At 41.5% G+C, this 12509-nt stretch overlaps 1 protein-coding gene across 1 annotated transcript; it reads left to right on the top strand.

Moving 5' to 3' along the window:
* Positions 1–368: 368 nt before the first annotated feature.
* Positions 369–6947, top strand: LOC123400167 (synaptotagmin-2-like). The gene is made up of 13 exons (XM_045094581.1): positions 369–615; positions 2205–2334; positions 2587–2685; positions 2798–2848; positions 2936–3059; positions 3871–3989; positions 4083–4184; positions 4267–4341; positions 5264–5340; positions 5419–5665; positions 5760–6113; positions 6227–6358; positions 6586–6947. The coding sequence occupies exons 2-13, from the start codon at positions 2224–2226 to the stop codon at positions 6712–6714; spliced, it is 1620 nt and encodes a 539-aa protein (XP_044950516.1). The 5' UTR covers positions 369–615; positions 2205–2223; the 3' UTR covers positions 6715–6947.
* Positions 6948–12509: the final 5562 nt, after the last annotated feature.

Raw genomic sequence — 12509 nt, 5'->3', positions numbered from 1 at the left:
AATAGTAGGAGTAACGTCTTGACGGGAAGGCGGGTCCGCCGCTCCATATGGCATCCGAGGTACTAGTACTAGCAGTACCCGTCACCGTGGATTCACGGGAGACCACCGCCCGCCGGTTCAGGAAACGGAGACGGTTCATCACGCGCGCCGCACGCATCGCCGTGTGCGCGGGGCGCCCTGGCCCGCACGTCAGCGGCGCATCGTTTCCCTTCCCCGCAGCCGCAGGCGGAGAAGCAGAGAAGAGGGGGGACCCACACAGCCTCGGCCGGTTAATAATCGCCTTGAATTAGGGGTGGGTGGGGGACCCTCACAGCCGGCTTCCCACCGCTAATTAACCCCACCGCCATCCCCGCCCGGGATCGGGGCCGCGTGTGCCGCAACGTGCCGAGCGCCCGACGCACCACAGACGGGACGCTTCCTGCCATTCACTCCTCCCAAACCCATTCGATCCCTCCGCCTCCGAATCCCCGCCCCGCTCCGCTCCGCTCTCCTCTCCTCCCCTCCCCGCAGCGCACACGAGCCCCCGACGCCTCCCGTCGCATGGCCGCCCGCCCTGCCCCCTGAGCCCGCGCCGACGGACCCGTGGCCGACCGCCACCGCCACCGCCGCGCTCTGGTTCGTCTCTCTCTCTCTCTCTCTCTCTCTCTCCCTCTTTCTCTCTCTCTAGCGTTCGCGTCGTTCCCGTTTGTTCGTCCCCGCCACCGCTCCCGCGTGGATCCTCGGGGTTCTCTTCTCCGGGGCACGCGCGCGCGGGTCTGCGGGCGACCTGGGTCGTATGGGCCCGTCCGTACACCGCGGGGCCGTAGATTTCGAATTCGCGGAGCGGGGCGGTCTCGTGCCGCAGCCGTGGGTGGATCCGTGCGGGCTGTTCTGCGGGAGATGCTTGCTCTGAATCTGATCTGCTTCGACGGGGGCGCCGACGCCGTCCTCCCGTGGCGTGGGCTGACCCCAGGTTCGGATTGATCCGTCGGTCGGGTGGTGCATTCGTGCGATCTGCTGCCGATTTGCTCTGTTGCATCGCGGCGTTTCATTTCTGCCATGATCAAATCGTGTTTACCGAGGACGTACTACGTGGCTGTGAATGGATGGATAAATGCAGCAACCTTGGTAGACGTTTTCATCAAGCAGATGAAATCCGAGGGGAGCGGGAGGCCCCTCTTTTTTTTTTGTATAAAAAATGCAGCAACCTTGGTTGTTTCTCCAACTGGATGTGGTTGAACTCTTCTTAGCAGCACGGGCGTGTTCTTTTAGCACTACATACACCCTGTAATCTGCGTGCAGATCTCCTTTAGATTGCTTTACTTGTTTTTTTTAATAACTCTGATTCTACCTAACTTATTTTTCTGAATAAATTGTCATATTGGGTAGGACTGAGATGACCTCTATTGTTTCATAATTGCCCCATCAATTAGTTTTATTGACACTTGCAGTTTACAATCCATGATCTGATCCCAAAGAAGTAACCTGCCTTCAAGGCAAACATTAAGTACTAACGTGACCCTTGAGCAAGGACAATCTCCAAAAGTGCCACCACCCTTTTACTCCACCATGCAACTTGGTAGAGCCACCCTATATTATTCTGAAATATGTGGGATCAACTTGAAAGCTACAGCTATTCTCCTTGCGCCCCCAAGTACCTTTATCTTTGTATTTTCAGGACGATTGGCATCAGCTATGCTAAGCTTTGTTTTATATCATTAACCTGCCTGTCGTTTTCACTAATTGAAAGGGCCTTTCGCTTGGTATTTTGTGATGTGTGGTCTGAGGCATTTCTTCCATACTGTGGTGGAATCTGCACTGATGGGTTCCTCTAGTTTTAATTTGAGAAACTGCTTTATGCTAACTTTCAGAATCGGTATAGATATGTTTGTAATGAAAAGAACTATTAGTATAAAATTGGGGATTGTTTCATGCCATCTGCATAAATTTGAATAGGATACAACAACAGCAATAAAGCCTTCGTCCCAAGAAAGTTGGGGTAGGCTAGAGATCAAGCCCTACAGAAACCCATCTGAATAAATTTGAATAGGATATTCGCAGTAAATAAGCGTGTTAAAAGCTGGTTGCTTTTTCTGGTTGTTTCTTGGCAATTTATAAATATCGTTTTAACTGGTTTATTTTCCGCAGAGTAATGCTTTCTCTATTTGATCTTTTTATTTGTTTGGTTTTGCAATTTCTGATAGAAAGCTGGCATACATTTTAAGGTCTTAAAAGCAATCAGAGATGGGCGTAGTCAGCACCGTGCTTGGTCTCTTTGGATTTGGATTTGGATTCTCTTCTGGTATTGTTATTGGGTACTACTTCTTCATCTACTTCCAGCCAACGAATGTCAAGGTGTGCAGTTTCTTTCACTTGACCTCATTTTCTTTCTATAATCATCATTTTTTGTTGCTGTATATGAACATAGTTGTGCTAGCAATAAGTGCTTTGCTAAAAAACGTGTAATTATTTTGACTGTTTACAACTGATATGTGATCCTTGGACACATTAAGCTTATACCCTTTGTTCTGTTTACAACTGATATGTGATGTTCCTGGTCAAACCCAGTACTGCATGATGTTAACATTTTTCCTGATTACCTTTCAGGATGTCGAAGTTCGCCCACTTGTGGAATATGACTCAACTTCATTAGACGGAATCCTTCCTGAAATTCCTATGTGGGTCAAGAATCCCGACTATGATAGAGTATGCTTCCCAAACTTTTAAGCTTGCCACTAATTGTTTAATAAACACCTGTATTTAAGCTGTAGCAGTTCACAGTTCTCTATATCCTCATTTCCTTGCTTTTTGTTGTTAGATTGATTGGCTCAACAGGTTTCTGGAATTGATGTGGCCCAATCTTAATAAGGTACTTGATGCTGTAGATTACTCTGAGCGCAAGATGTTTATCTCTGATGGCATTAAAGCTTATGTGCTATATGGTTTTGTCCTTTAGGCTATCTGCAGAATGGCGCAGGATATTGCAAAGCCAATTATTGCTGAGAACTGTGAGAAGTACAAGATAGATTCGGTTGAGTTTGAAACACTTACACTGGGTAGCTTACCACCCACCTTTCAAGGTCAGTAATATTTCTTAGGCATAAGGCGTCAGGCCCTTCTATTTTACTCGCACCAGGTCCTGCTTTAGGGCAAAAATAAGGTTTTTGCTTCGTAGATTTGTGTTCTTATTCCCCCTTAACACAAATGGATAAAGGGCAGCCCGGTGCATGCAGCTCCCGCTTGCGCAGGGTCTGGGGAAGGGTCTGACCACTTTGGGTCTATTGAACGCAGCCTTCCCTACATTTCTGCAAGAGGCTGTTTCCAGGACTTGAACCCGTGACCTCATGGTCACAATGATAATGCAGCTATATTTTACTCCCTCTGTAAACTAATATAAGAGTGTTTAGATCACTATTTTAGTAATCCAAATGCTCTTATATTAGTTTATACGGAGGGAGTACATCGCTTCAGACTTCCTTCTGAACTAGAATATCAGTATGATTTTTTAGCATGAATGTGTGAACAGTTGCATGCTCCTTATATGGTTATTGTCTTGTTCAGTATCTGAAGTGCAGTTGTATTCATATGTTCATGTGCAATGAAGCTGCCATCCTTTGATAAAGCAGTTATGTGGGAACCTACCATAGCTTCTGATATGCAATATGTAGAGATTTCAACCACTCCTGTTAATCTGCTATATGTTGTGTATACCATAGTACGTTGCAATTACACTTGAAAAAAGCCGTCGTCCTTCGATTTTTTTTGTAGAATTGATGATGTTGTGATTTCCTACTTGTGATTATGATGTGCTTTGAACACTCCATGTACTGGTATTACATTATATTGATCATATGTGATACTAAATCCTTTACGTTTGGTGCCTTTCCCCAGGAATGAAAGTCTATATCACCGATGAGAAAGAGTTGATAATGGAACCATCTCTAAAGTGGGCTGCAAATCCCAATATTACTGTTGTTGCAAAGGCCTACGGGTTGAAAGCAACCGTCCAGGTATTAACTCCTCCTGTCTTGTTATGAAAAGTATGTTTTGGGGTTTGTAGAAGTTAACTTAGTGATTTACTTATTTTTGTCTCGTTCTTTCAGATTGTGGATCTGCAGGTCTTTGCATCGCCTCGTATTACTCTGAAGCCGCTGGTGCCTACATTTCCTTGCTTCGCTAATATTAGTGTCTCTCTCATGGAGAAGGTCTGGCAACTATTTGTTTGTATTCTTACTACCCTGCTGATCACTTGTTTTAGCTTTTTACTAGTTATAATTTGTTTTGCAGCCACATGTTGATTTTGGGCTCAAACTATTCGGAGCAGATTTAATGGCTATTCCTGTTCTTTACAAATTCGTTCAGGTATTCCCTACTCCTGTTCTGAATCTTCTCATTTTTATCATATACTCCCTCCGTCTGGAAATATTTGTCATAGGAATGGATGTATCTAGATGTATTTTAGTTCTAGACAATGTTCAATAAATCGTTAACTGTTAGCTGCTCGTTCTGTTTAGGAGTAGCGATTAATCGGAGAATCGGCCTATTAACTGGATTAATTGGCCGGCCATTAATCGGTAGATTGAATAGGAACATGCCAACATATATCTACTTTTTTTATGTATCTTATCAAAACATGTTGCGGCACACATATAAAAAGCATAGAAAGGAGGTAAAATTATTAATGCTAGCTATTAAGGAGCATGATGGGGCTGGAAGGGGTTATGGGCCAAACATTTGGTTTTGTTTGCCCACCTGTTAATGGGCCAGCAGGGATTAATCGGTCTAACCGTCCAATTAATCGGCCTAACAAGTTAACGTGATGAATAGGTGTTATTCGATTCGCCCACGCTATGAGTAGTGATTAACTGGCCTGTTAACTGATTAATCGGGTGAATTTTTAACAGTGGTTCTAGATACATCCATTTTTATCCATTTGTGTGACAAGTAATTCCGGACGGAGGGAGTACTTTGATTTAGGCGTTGATTCTAAAATGAATTATTTTGTCTCTATCTCTGTAAATTGACATCATATTTGTTGTATGTATGCCACTGTTGCTTGTAGTAGTCTATATGATGCTCATGCAAAACTACACCACATTGTCATGTACCTAAATCTTGATTTTCTGCCTTGTATTGTGATGTCAATAGTGTATATTTGTTTGTTTTTGGTGTCTTTGCTCACCGCAGTGATGCTGCATCTCTCAAACCTGAGATGTGCTGTCTAGCTTCACCCTATTAATAATAATATTTCGTTATTCGACTAATCTGTTGTGTGCATTTGCAGGACACCATCAAGAAGCAAGTTGCGAACATGTATCTGTGGCCAAAGACACTAGAAGTCCCTATAATGGATCCCTCGAAGTATAGTTTTGATACTCTGTAGTTGCTTGTGTAGTGCTTTTAAAATATATGGTGCTAATGGCTTCTGCATATTGACAGAGCATCAAAGAAGCCTGTTGGAATTCTACTATTGAAGGTTGTAAGAGCTCAAAATCTGAAAAAGAAGGATCTGCTGGGTAAATCAGATCCATACGCGAAACTTAAGATGACAGATGACAAGCTTCCATCCAAGAAAACATCAGTAAAGCGCAGCAATCTCAATCCAGAGTGGAATGAAGAATTCAAATTTGTCGTGACAGATCCAGAAAACCAGTCGCTGGAAGTTAATGTCTTCGACTGGGAACAGGCATGGCTTCCTTTGTTCATGAAGTCTGAAGTTGTTCCTTTTTGTATACGCTACCAATTAATATGCAGCTAAGCTATTTCATTGATATTTCTAGGTTGGTAAACATGAAAAGATGGGCATGAACAGGATTCTGTTGAAAGAACTTCCCCCAGAGGAGACTAAAGTGATGACTCTTAACTTACTGAAGACAATGGATCCAAATGATATACAAAATGAGAAATCTCGTGGTCAGATTATTTTGGAGGCGACATATAAGCCTTTCAAGGAAGACGACATGGAGAAAGAAAGCGTGGATGGTGTCGATGAAGTACAGAAAGCTCCAGAAAATACTCCAGCTGGAGGCGGGCTGCTTTTTGTTGTTGTTCACGAAGCTCAAGATCTTGAAGGGAAGCATCACACAAACCCATATGCAAAGATAATCTTTAAAGGAGAAGAGAAGAAAACAAAGGTATTTGTAACTGTAGTATATGTTAGGTGCCTACACATACATTAGCTATTTAGAAAGGTTATGATGTGGTATCATGCTTTGTATGGCACTTGAATTTCCCTCCTCTGTACTAGGTGATCAAGAAGAACAGGGATCCACGATGGGAGGATGAATTTGAGTTTGTTTGCGAGGAACCACCTACAAATGATAAGTTGCATGTTGAAGTCCTAAGCAAAGCTGGAAAGAAAGGAATATTGCATGGCAAGGTATGATATTCTACAAGAAATGTAGTAATTCACTAGAAACATTGTGGTTGCTCTATAACTTGATTAGGAGACATTCATAACGGAGAGCCTCAAAATTTTAGTTTGCTACAGATATTTGATTTCTTTAGTCCTTCAGTTTCTTTTGACCTTGAGGGTTTGGCCAACTCTTTCTTGATACAATGCCTGTATTGTCTGAAATTGTTTAAGCTTATATTATGCTGTTACAGGAAGCCTTGGGCTACATTGATATAACCCTGGCAGACGTGATCAGCAACAAGCGGATTAACGAGAAGTTCCATCTCATTGACTCTAAAAATGGGCAGATTCAAATCGAGTTGCAGTGGAGAACTTCATAGAAGCTGTGAGCAAGGTGCCAAAATGCTCGGGCATCACAAGGTACAGAGAGGGTTCATTCCATGAAGCAGCAGCTTGCAAATACCTGTAATGGACTCCATGTAGATATTGCTTCGTCTCTAGAACATCTGCTTGATCTTCGTCGGTATTTTCTGTCAATTATTCGGGTTTTTCTTCAGAACAACACAGGCTTGCTATCGACAGCAGAAATGGAATTACGATTTCTTTGTGGTGACAGGGTTCTCGCCTCTACAGATACGCTTATGGGTTTAAACAGATTAAAGCTTCATTTGTTTCGCTTTATGTTTTGAATGCACTTTGCACCACCTGTGTGCACAAAACACAAGGGTTGACATCTAAATGCAAATTTAACCCACACAAGCAAGGTTAGATGCAAATTTACTAACCATGTTGTTCCTTGCAATTCGTGTAACTTGATGGTGTGCGAACTGAAGGATTTGAGGATGCAGCTCATCTGCCCAAAATCGTAGTTTGCTCCTCAACTTCCTGGTTAGTGTTAAAGGTTTTTCTCCATGCACGACCACGTGCAGAGTTATTATCAGTAGTTTCTCTAGCATGCTCAGACTGAATTTTAGACCGTTTGTTAGTGGACGGGGCAGTTCATGCTGCACTTCAACAGGTGCTCTTAAGCTCCTTCTTTAGGGGGATTTGGCACGCTATCAATTTCGAAGTGTAAGTCATCAAGGACGGTCAATTTGGGCATCTTCCCAGCCCTCTCACGCCATCAACCGTCTGTTTCCGCGCCCTAACGTTTCTGTCCGTCTGATGGCAGCCTCATCCCCTGATTAACCGGGCTTAGCCAAGTGTCCCAAGGCTATTCCCGATTAGGAAAAGCTGAGCGTTCTTTTCTCAAAAGATAAAAGAGAGGAAAAGCTGAGCGTTCTTTTCTCAAAAGATAAAAGAGAGGAAAAGCTGAGCGTTCTGGTTAATTGGGCCGTATGCAACCGCATGAAGCACGCCTGGGGTAAGCACGGCCATCGAAAAGACCCGATAGCGAAGGAGGAAATTGTGTTCGGCTCCCGGGCTCCATGAAGCCTGAACTTTTATGAAAAAATCAAAATTATATTTTTAGGATTAAAGAAACTCTGAAAAAATACACACTCACCTATGAATGTATATTACACATTTTGTGGAAAGAACTAGTTTAATTCTTCACAACTACAATTATTTAGGTACAGAGGTCATTTTCATGCGAGTCACACAAAATAACAAAATCATGTGTTTTTAGCATATGTACTATTCACTATAAAAGTACACGATTTATTATTTCAGATCTCACATCATGTTATATTTCATAATGAAAATTTATACACTTAGTATACATTTCCATGTACATGTGTATTTATTTTCAGTTTTTTTTAATTTAAAAGTTCAGTTCCATTTTTTTTAAATTCCATACTCATGAAAATCCGCTATGCAAGACGAATTCATAACACAAACGGTAACTTCTCAATCCGGCCATGTCGTAAACCAATCCGTGGTTGGATGGTTAGAAGGACCGTTGTATCCTCAGCTCATCAGAATTTATATCTTGGTATTTGCATTATTTCTAGATTTATTTCAGGATTTACGGTGATACGTTTTTAGTGGAAGCAGATGTTTTCGTCGACGACGAGGCGCCTACAGTGACTTTATAAATCTCAAGATGACATACCAGCCAGGGATGATTCTAGGGGAACAAGGGGGGCTAGACCCCCCTAACAAATTGATTTTTTTTATTATAATAATGGTTGTTGTAGCTAATTTTTTTTATTTCATATGAACTTTGCCCCCTCTATGAACAAACTTGCCCCCCTATGCTTGCATGTTGGCTTCGTCCCTAATACCGCCTTAGTCTTTTGAAGGTGTTCATAGAGGTGGATGTGCGTGTGTGCATTTATAAAAATAACTATATACATATGTATATAAACGCTTGCGTCTGTATCGTGTTAAAAAAAATCCGGCCATGTCCATGAGGCGGTGCTGCTTTGGCCGCCGCCGTTGCCGTGCACTCACCACAAAAAGTTGATTTGGCTTCTTCCTCACCGTCTGCTCAAAGCCGTGCGTGGTGCTACCTGCTATTCGCTCTGTAACTTCGGTTCCTCAACATGATGGAGATTATATATCTTATTTCATATTTATTTGTTGGTAGTTTTATGGCGACAAACTTTCAATTTGATCATTTTCATCATGAAGGTACATTTTTATTTATTTTAAAATACTCATTATTTTTTCCAAAAAAAATAGGATAGCCCCTGACCTCTACATCTCTTGATGCATACAATCATATTATTAAAAAATTAGGTTCACAACAGTCTAAAAAAAATGAAAGTCTCATAGTAAAAAGTTTGACACAATGAACAATAATAGGGCAAGATGCCTAAAAACCTATCATATTACTGGATCGTCATCAACACTGGTTGTAACCATCTTTCGTCGGTTGCATCCAATATCTATAAGCTCTATATGATTCGTATGATTAAGTAACGATCGTGTATGGATCCAAGCAGACGTCTTGAAGATAACCTATAAAAATTGGTAATGTTTTGTCTGTTAAAGGCAACATTATTTCGGCAATTCTATTATGCGATGTGGTCTTTGGCTCTACAAATAAATGTGAAAACGATACAAGTGGCAAAAAGGTAAGAGCGGCATGAATAGTCCGTGAAAATAGCCTAGCAAGTGAACAATGTAAAAATAGGTGTTGTATTGTTTCGTCTTGATTATAAAAACAACATCTCTCACTACCCTTCCACCTACTCTGCCAAATTGTACTTTGTGAGAATTACTCCTTATGAACGAAGCACATGAAGACCTTGATTTTTAGTGATACTTTAATTTTCCAAATGTGGCTCAATTTTGGAATAGGCCATGTGTTTATCAAGTCCGTATACACTGACCTAACAGAGAATATACATGACACTGACAACTTTCAGTATATGGTATCCGGTGCATCTGAAGGGTTAACCTTCATTAACCTATGCACTAGATGTAACCACCTATCCCAACGTTTCCCAACAAGTGTTCGCCTGCATTGAATATTAAGAGGAACCAAACTGAACATTGTACTTACGAAAACATCCTTCCGTTGTGCAATGTTGTACAATGAAGGATATTGCAAAGCTAATGATGTGTCTTCCAACCAAGTGTCCTTCCAAAATCTAGTGCCCTCTCCGTTACCAACTTTAAATTTGTGCCTATTGAAGAAGGACATCTTCTTCCTCATGAGTCCCTTCCAAAAAGGAGAATCATTTGGTCGTGCCATCACTTCAGCCAGAGTCTCGGAGTACAGGTATTTATCCGTGTTCAAGAATTCATCCGATTAACCAGTTAACTTGTCGATTAATCCCTACTCATAGGGTCATCGAGTAGCGGATTAACTGATAAATCACCCGATTAATTGATTAAATGGCCGATTAACTTGCCAATTAGCCTATTAATCCTCTACTTGCCAACCAACCGATCAGCTATCAGTTAACGATTTTCTCAACAATGGTATTTATTACGCAACAACTGCAACCAAACCCATCACGCTCAACCACTAATCTGTATAGCCATTTGCTGAGTAAGCATCTGTTTTTCACTTCCAAGTTTTCAATTCCCAAGCCCCCTGTCCTTCGGTCTATAAATAATGGTCCACTTAGCCAACCTATATTTTGTTTTGTTCTCATCAATTTGACAAAAGAAACGAGATCGATAAAAAGCAAGTCCTTTCCGTACCCCTACTGGTACTTCGAAGAAGGATATGAGGAACATCGACATACTAGCTCAATTTCATTTCGAATCGATCTTCGATACATTTCCATTCTTTGTTTGATAATTTTCGGTGATGTATTAGGATCCCCAAGTACCGAAATGACAAAATACCAGCTCACATCCGAACAACTGTCTATAGTTATTCTATTCTTGGTGCGTCCAAAGCAGAATAGTTCACTCTTACTTAAATTTATTTTGAGTCCGGACAGTTGTTCAAAAAGGCATAATACTACTTTCATATTTCCTATCTTAGTTATATCACGTTTCATTAAACTAACTGTGTCGTCAGTATATTGTAAAATAGACACCCACCATCAACAAGATATGAGATTAGCCCACCTACCTGACGGTCCTCCTTAGCTCTGTTAATTAGAACCGCCAGCATATCAACGACCACATTGAAAAGGATGGGAGATATCGGGTCTCCTTGTCTCAATCCTTTTTGCGTCCATAAATAATGACATATGTCGTCATTAACCTTGATTCCCATGCCGCCTTCCTGGACACAAGATTCAACGTGCTTCCTCCAAGCCTCATCAAAACCTTTCATACGGAGGGTTTGTTGTAAAAAGGCCACTTCACATTGTCACACGCCTTCTTGAAATCCACCTTGAAAACAACTCCATCAAGTTTCTTTGAGTGGATTTCATCTAAGGTCTCATGAAAAATGACCACCCCTTCAAGTATATGTCATCCACGCACGAAAGCTGCTTGAGTCGATTAAACCACAAAATGCGCAATTTGTATGAGGCGATTCGTACCGACTTTTGTAAATATTTTAAAACTAACATCGAGCAAACATGTCGGTCTGAATTGCTCAATGCGAACCGCCTCAACCTTCTTTGGTAACAATGTTATTGTCCTAAAGTTCAGCTTAAATAACTGTAAGTGACCATTAAACAGATCATGGAACATCGTCATGAGGTCTCCTTTAATGATATGCCAACATTTTTAATAAAATTCTACAGAAAACCCATCTGGACCAGGTGCTTTGTTATATTTCATTTGTGAAATTGCCTCGGGAACTTCTTTTTTTGAAAAAGGATTGGCGATAAATTCATTCTCCTCCTCTCTCAGCTTATTTACACCCTCCACCATATCCTCGTCAAGTGTAACATAGTTATCTACGGGAGCCCCAAACAGCTTCTTGTGGAAATTGGAGGTATACATTTTCAGATTTCCATGACCTACGATTGTACCCCCGTCCTGTTCAAGTTATATAATCCTTTTTTCTGTCTCCTGTTGACGATCATATGTAAAAAATGTGCATTGCTATCTCCTTGAACCACTTGCGTTACTTTGGCTCTAAGTTCCCATTTGATCTCTTCTTCTCGCAGAAGCTTTGCTAGACTAACCTCAGCTTCTCGTTTCGTTACCCTTTCATTCATAGTAAGAGGACAACTCTCGGCCTTTAAATTAAGATCATTGATTAAATTAAGCAATGTCTCTTTCTGCTGCTTATAAATTCCACTATTATTTTTAGCTCACCCCTTCAAGAACCGCCTCAGATGTCTAATCTTAAATTTCCATCTTTCAGCATTCGTGCCTCCTCTTTGCTTTTTCACCCATCCCGTGGCAATCAAAGCTAAGAAGTCTTCTCTCTCGAACCACGGAGTTTTGAAAGAAAATATATCTTTGTTTCCCCGATGAACCGCGTCACCGAAATCGATAAGAAGGGGTGTATGATATGAAAATCCTCTTTGTATCGCTCGCACCATTACCAAAGAAAATTTCGGCTCCTATTCTACACTTGTTAAAACTCGGTCCAACTTCTCATATGTTGGGCTATCCAGAGTGTTTGCCCAAGTGTATTGCATGCCCATGAGTTCAGTCTAAGAGCTTAGGTCTAGGCTTTCAATAATAGCGTTGAACATGAATGACCACCTTGCATCAAAGCTATCATTGTTCTTTTCTTCTCTCCTTCTAATGATGTTGAAGTCACCTCCGACTAAAATGGCTAGCCCTTTTGTTATGAAGGGGCATTGGCTGAACTCCTTCATCGATGTGTTTATGGGTGTACTAAACGAGGAGTGTATTTCAA

This window comes from Hordeum vulgare, chromosome 5H (assembly GCF_904849725.1).
Source record: "Hordeum vulgare subsp. vulgare chromosome 5H, MorexV3_pseudomolecules_assembly, whole genome shotgun sequence".
Classification (NCBI taxonomy): Eukaryota; Viridiplantae; Streptophyta; class Magnoliopsida; order Poales; family Poaceae; genus Hordeum; species Hordeum vulgare.
This window is presented reverse-complemented; position numbering and strand designations above follow the sequence as displayed.

Bases quoted from the DNA above. Each gene is read 5' to 3' on its own strand.
- LOC123400167 (XM_045094581.1), top strand. From the start codon at position 2,224: ATGGGCGTAGTCAGCACCGTGCTTGGTCTCTTTGGATTTGGATTTGGA. The intron at 4,185-4,266 runs GTCTGGCAACTA...TTTGTTTTGCAG, and splicing joins GTGTCTCTCTCATGGAGAAG to CCACATGTTGATTTTGGGCT. The intron at 6,114-6,226 runs GTATTTGTAACT...CCTCTGTACTAG, and splicing joins GAGAAGAGAAGAAAACAAAG to GTGATCAAGAAGAACAGGGA.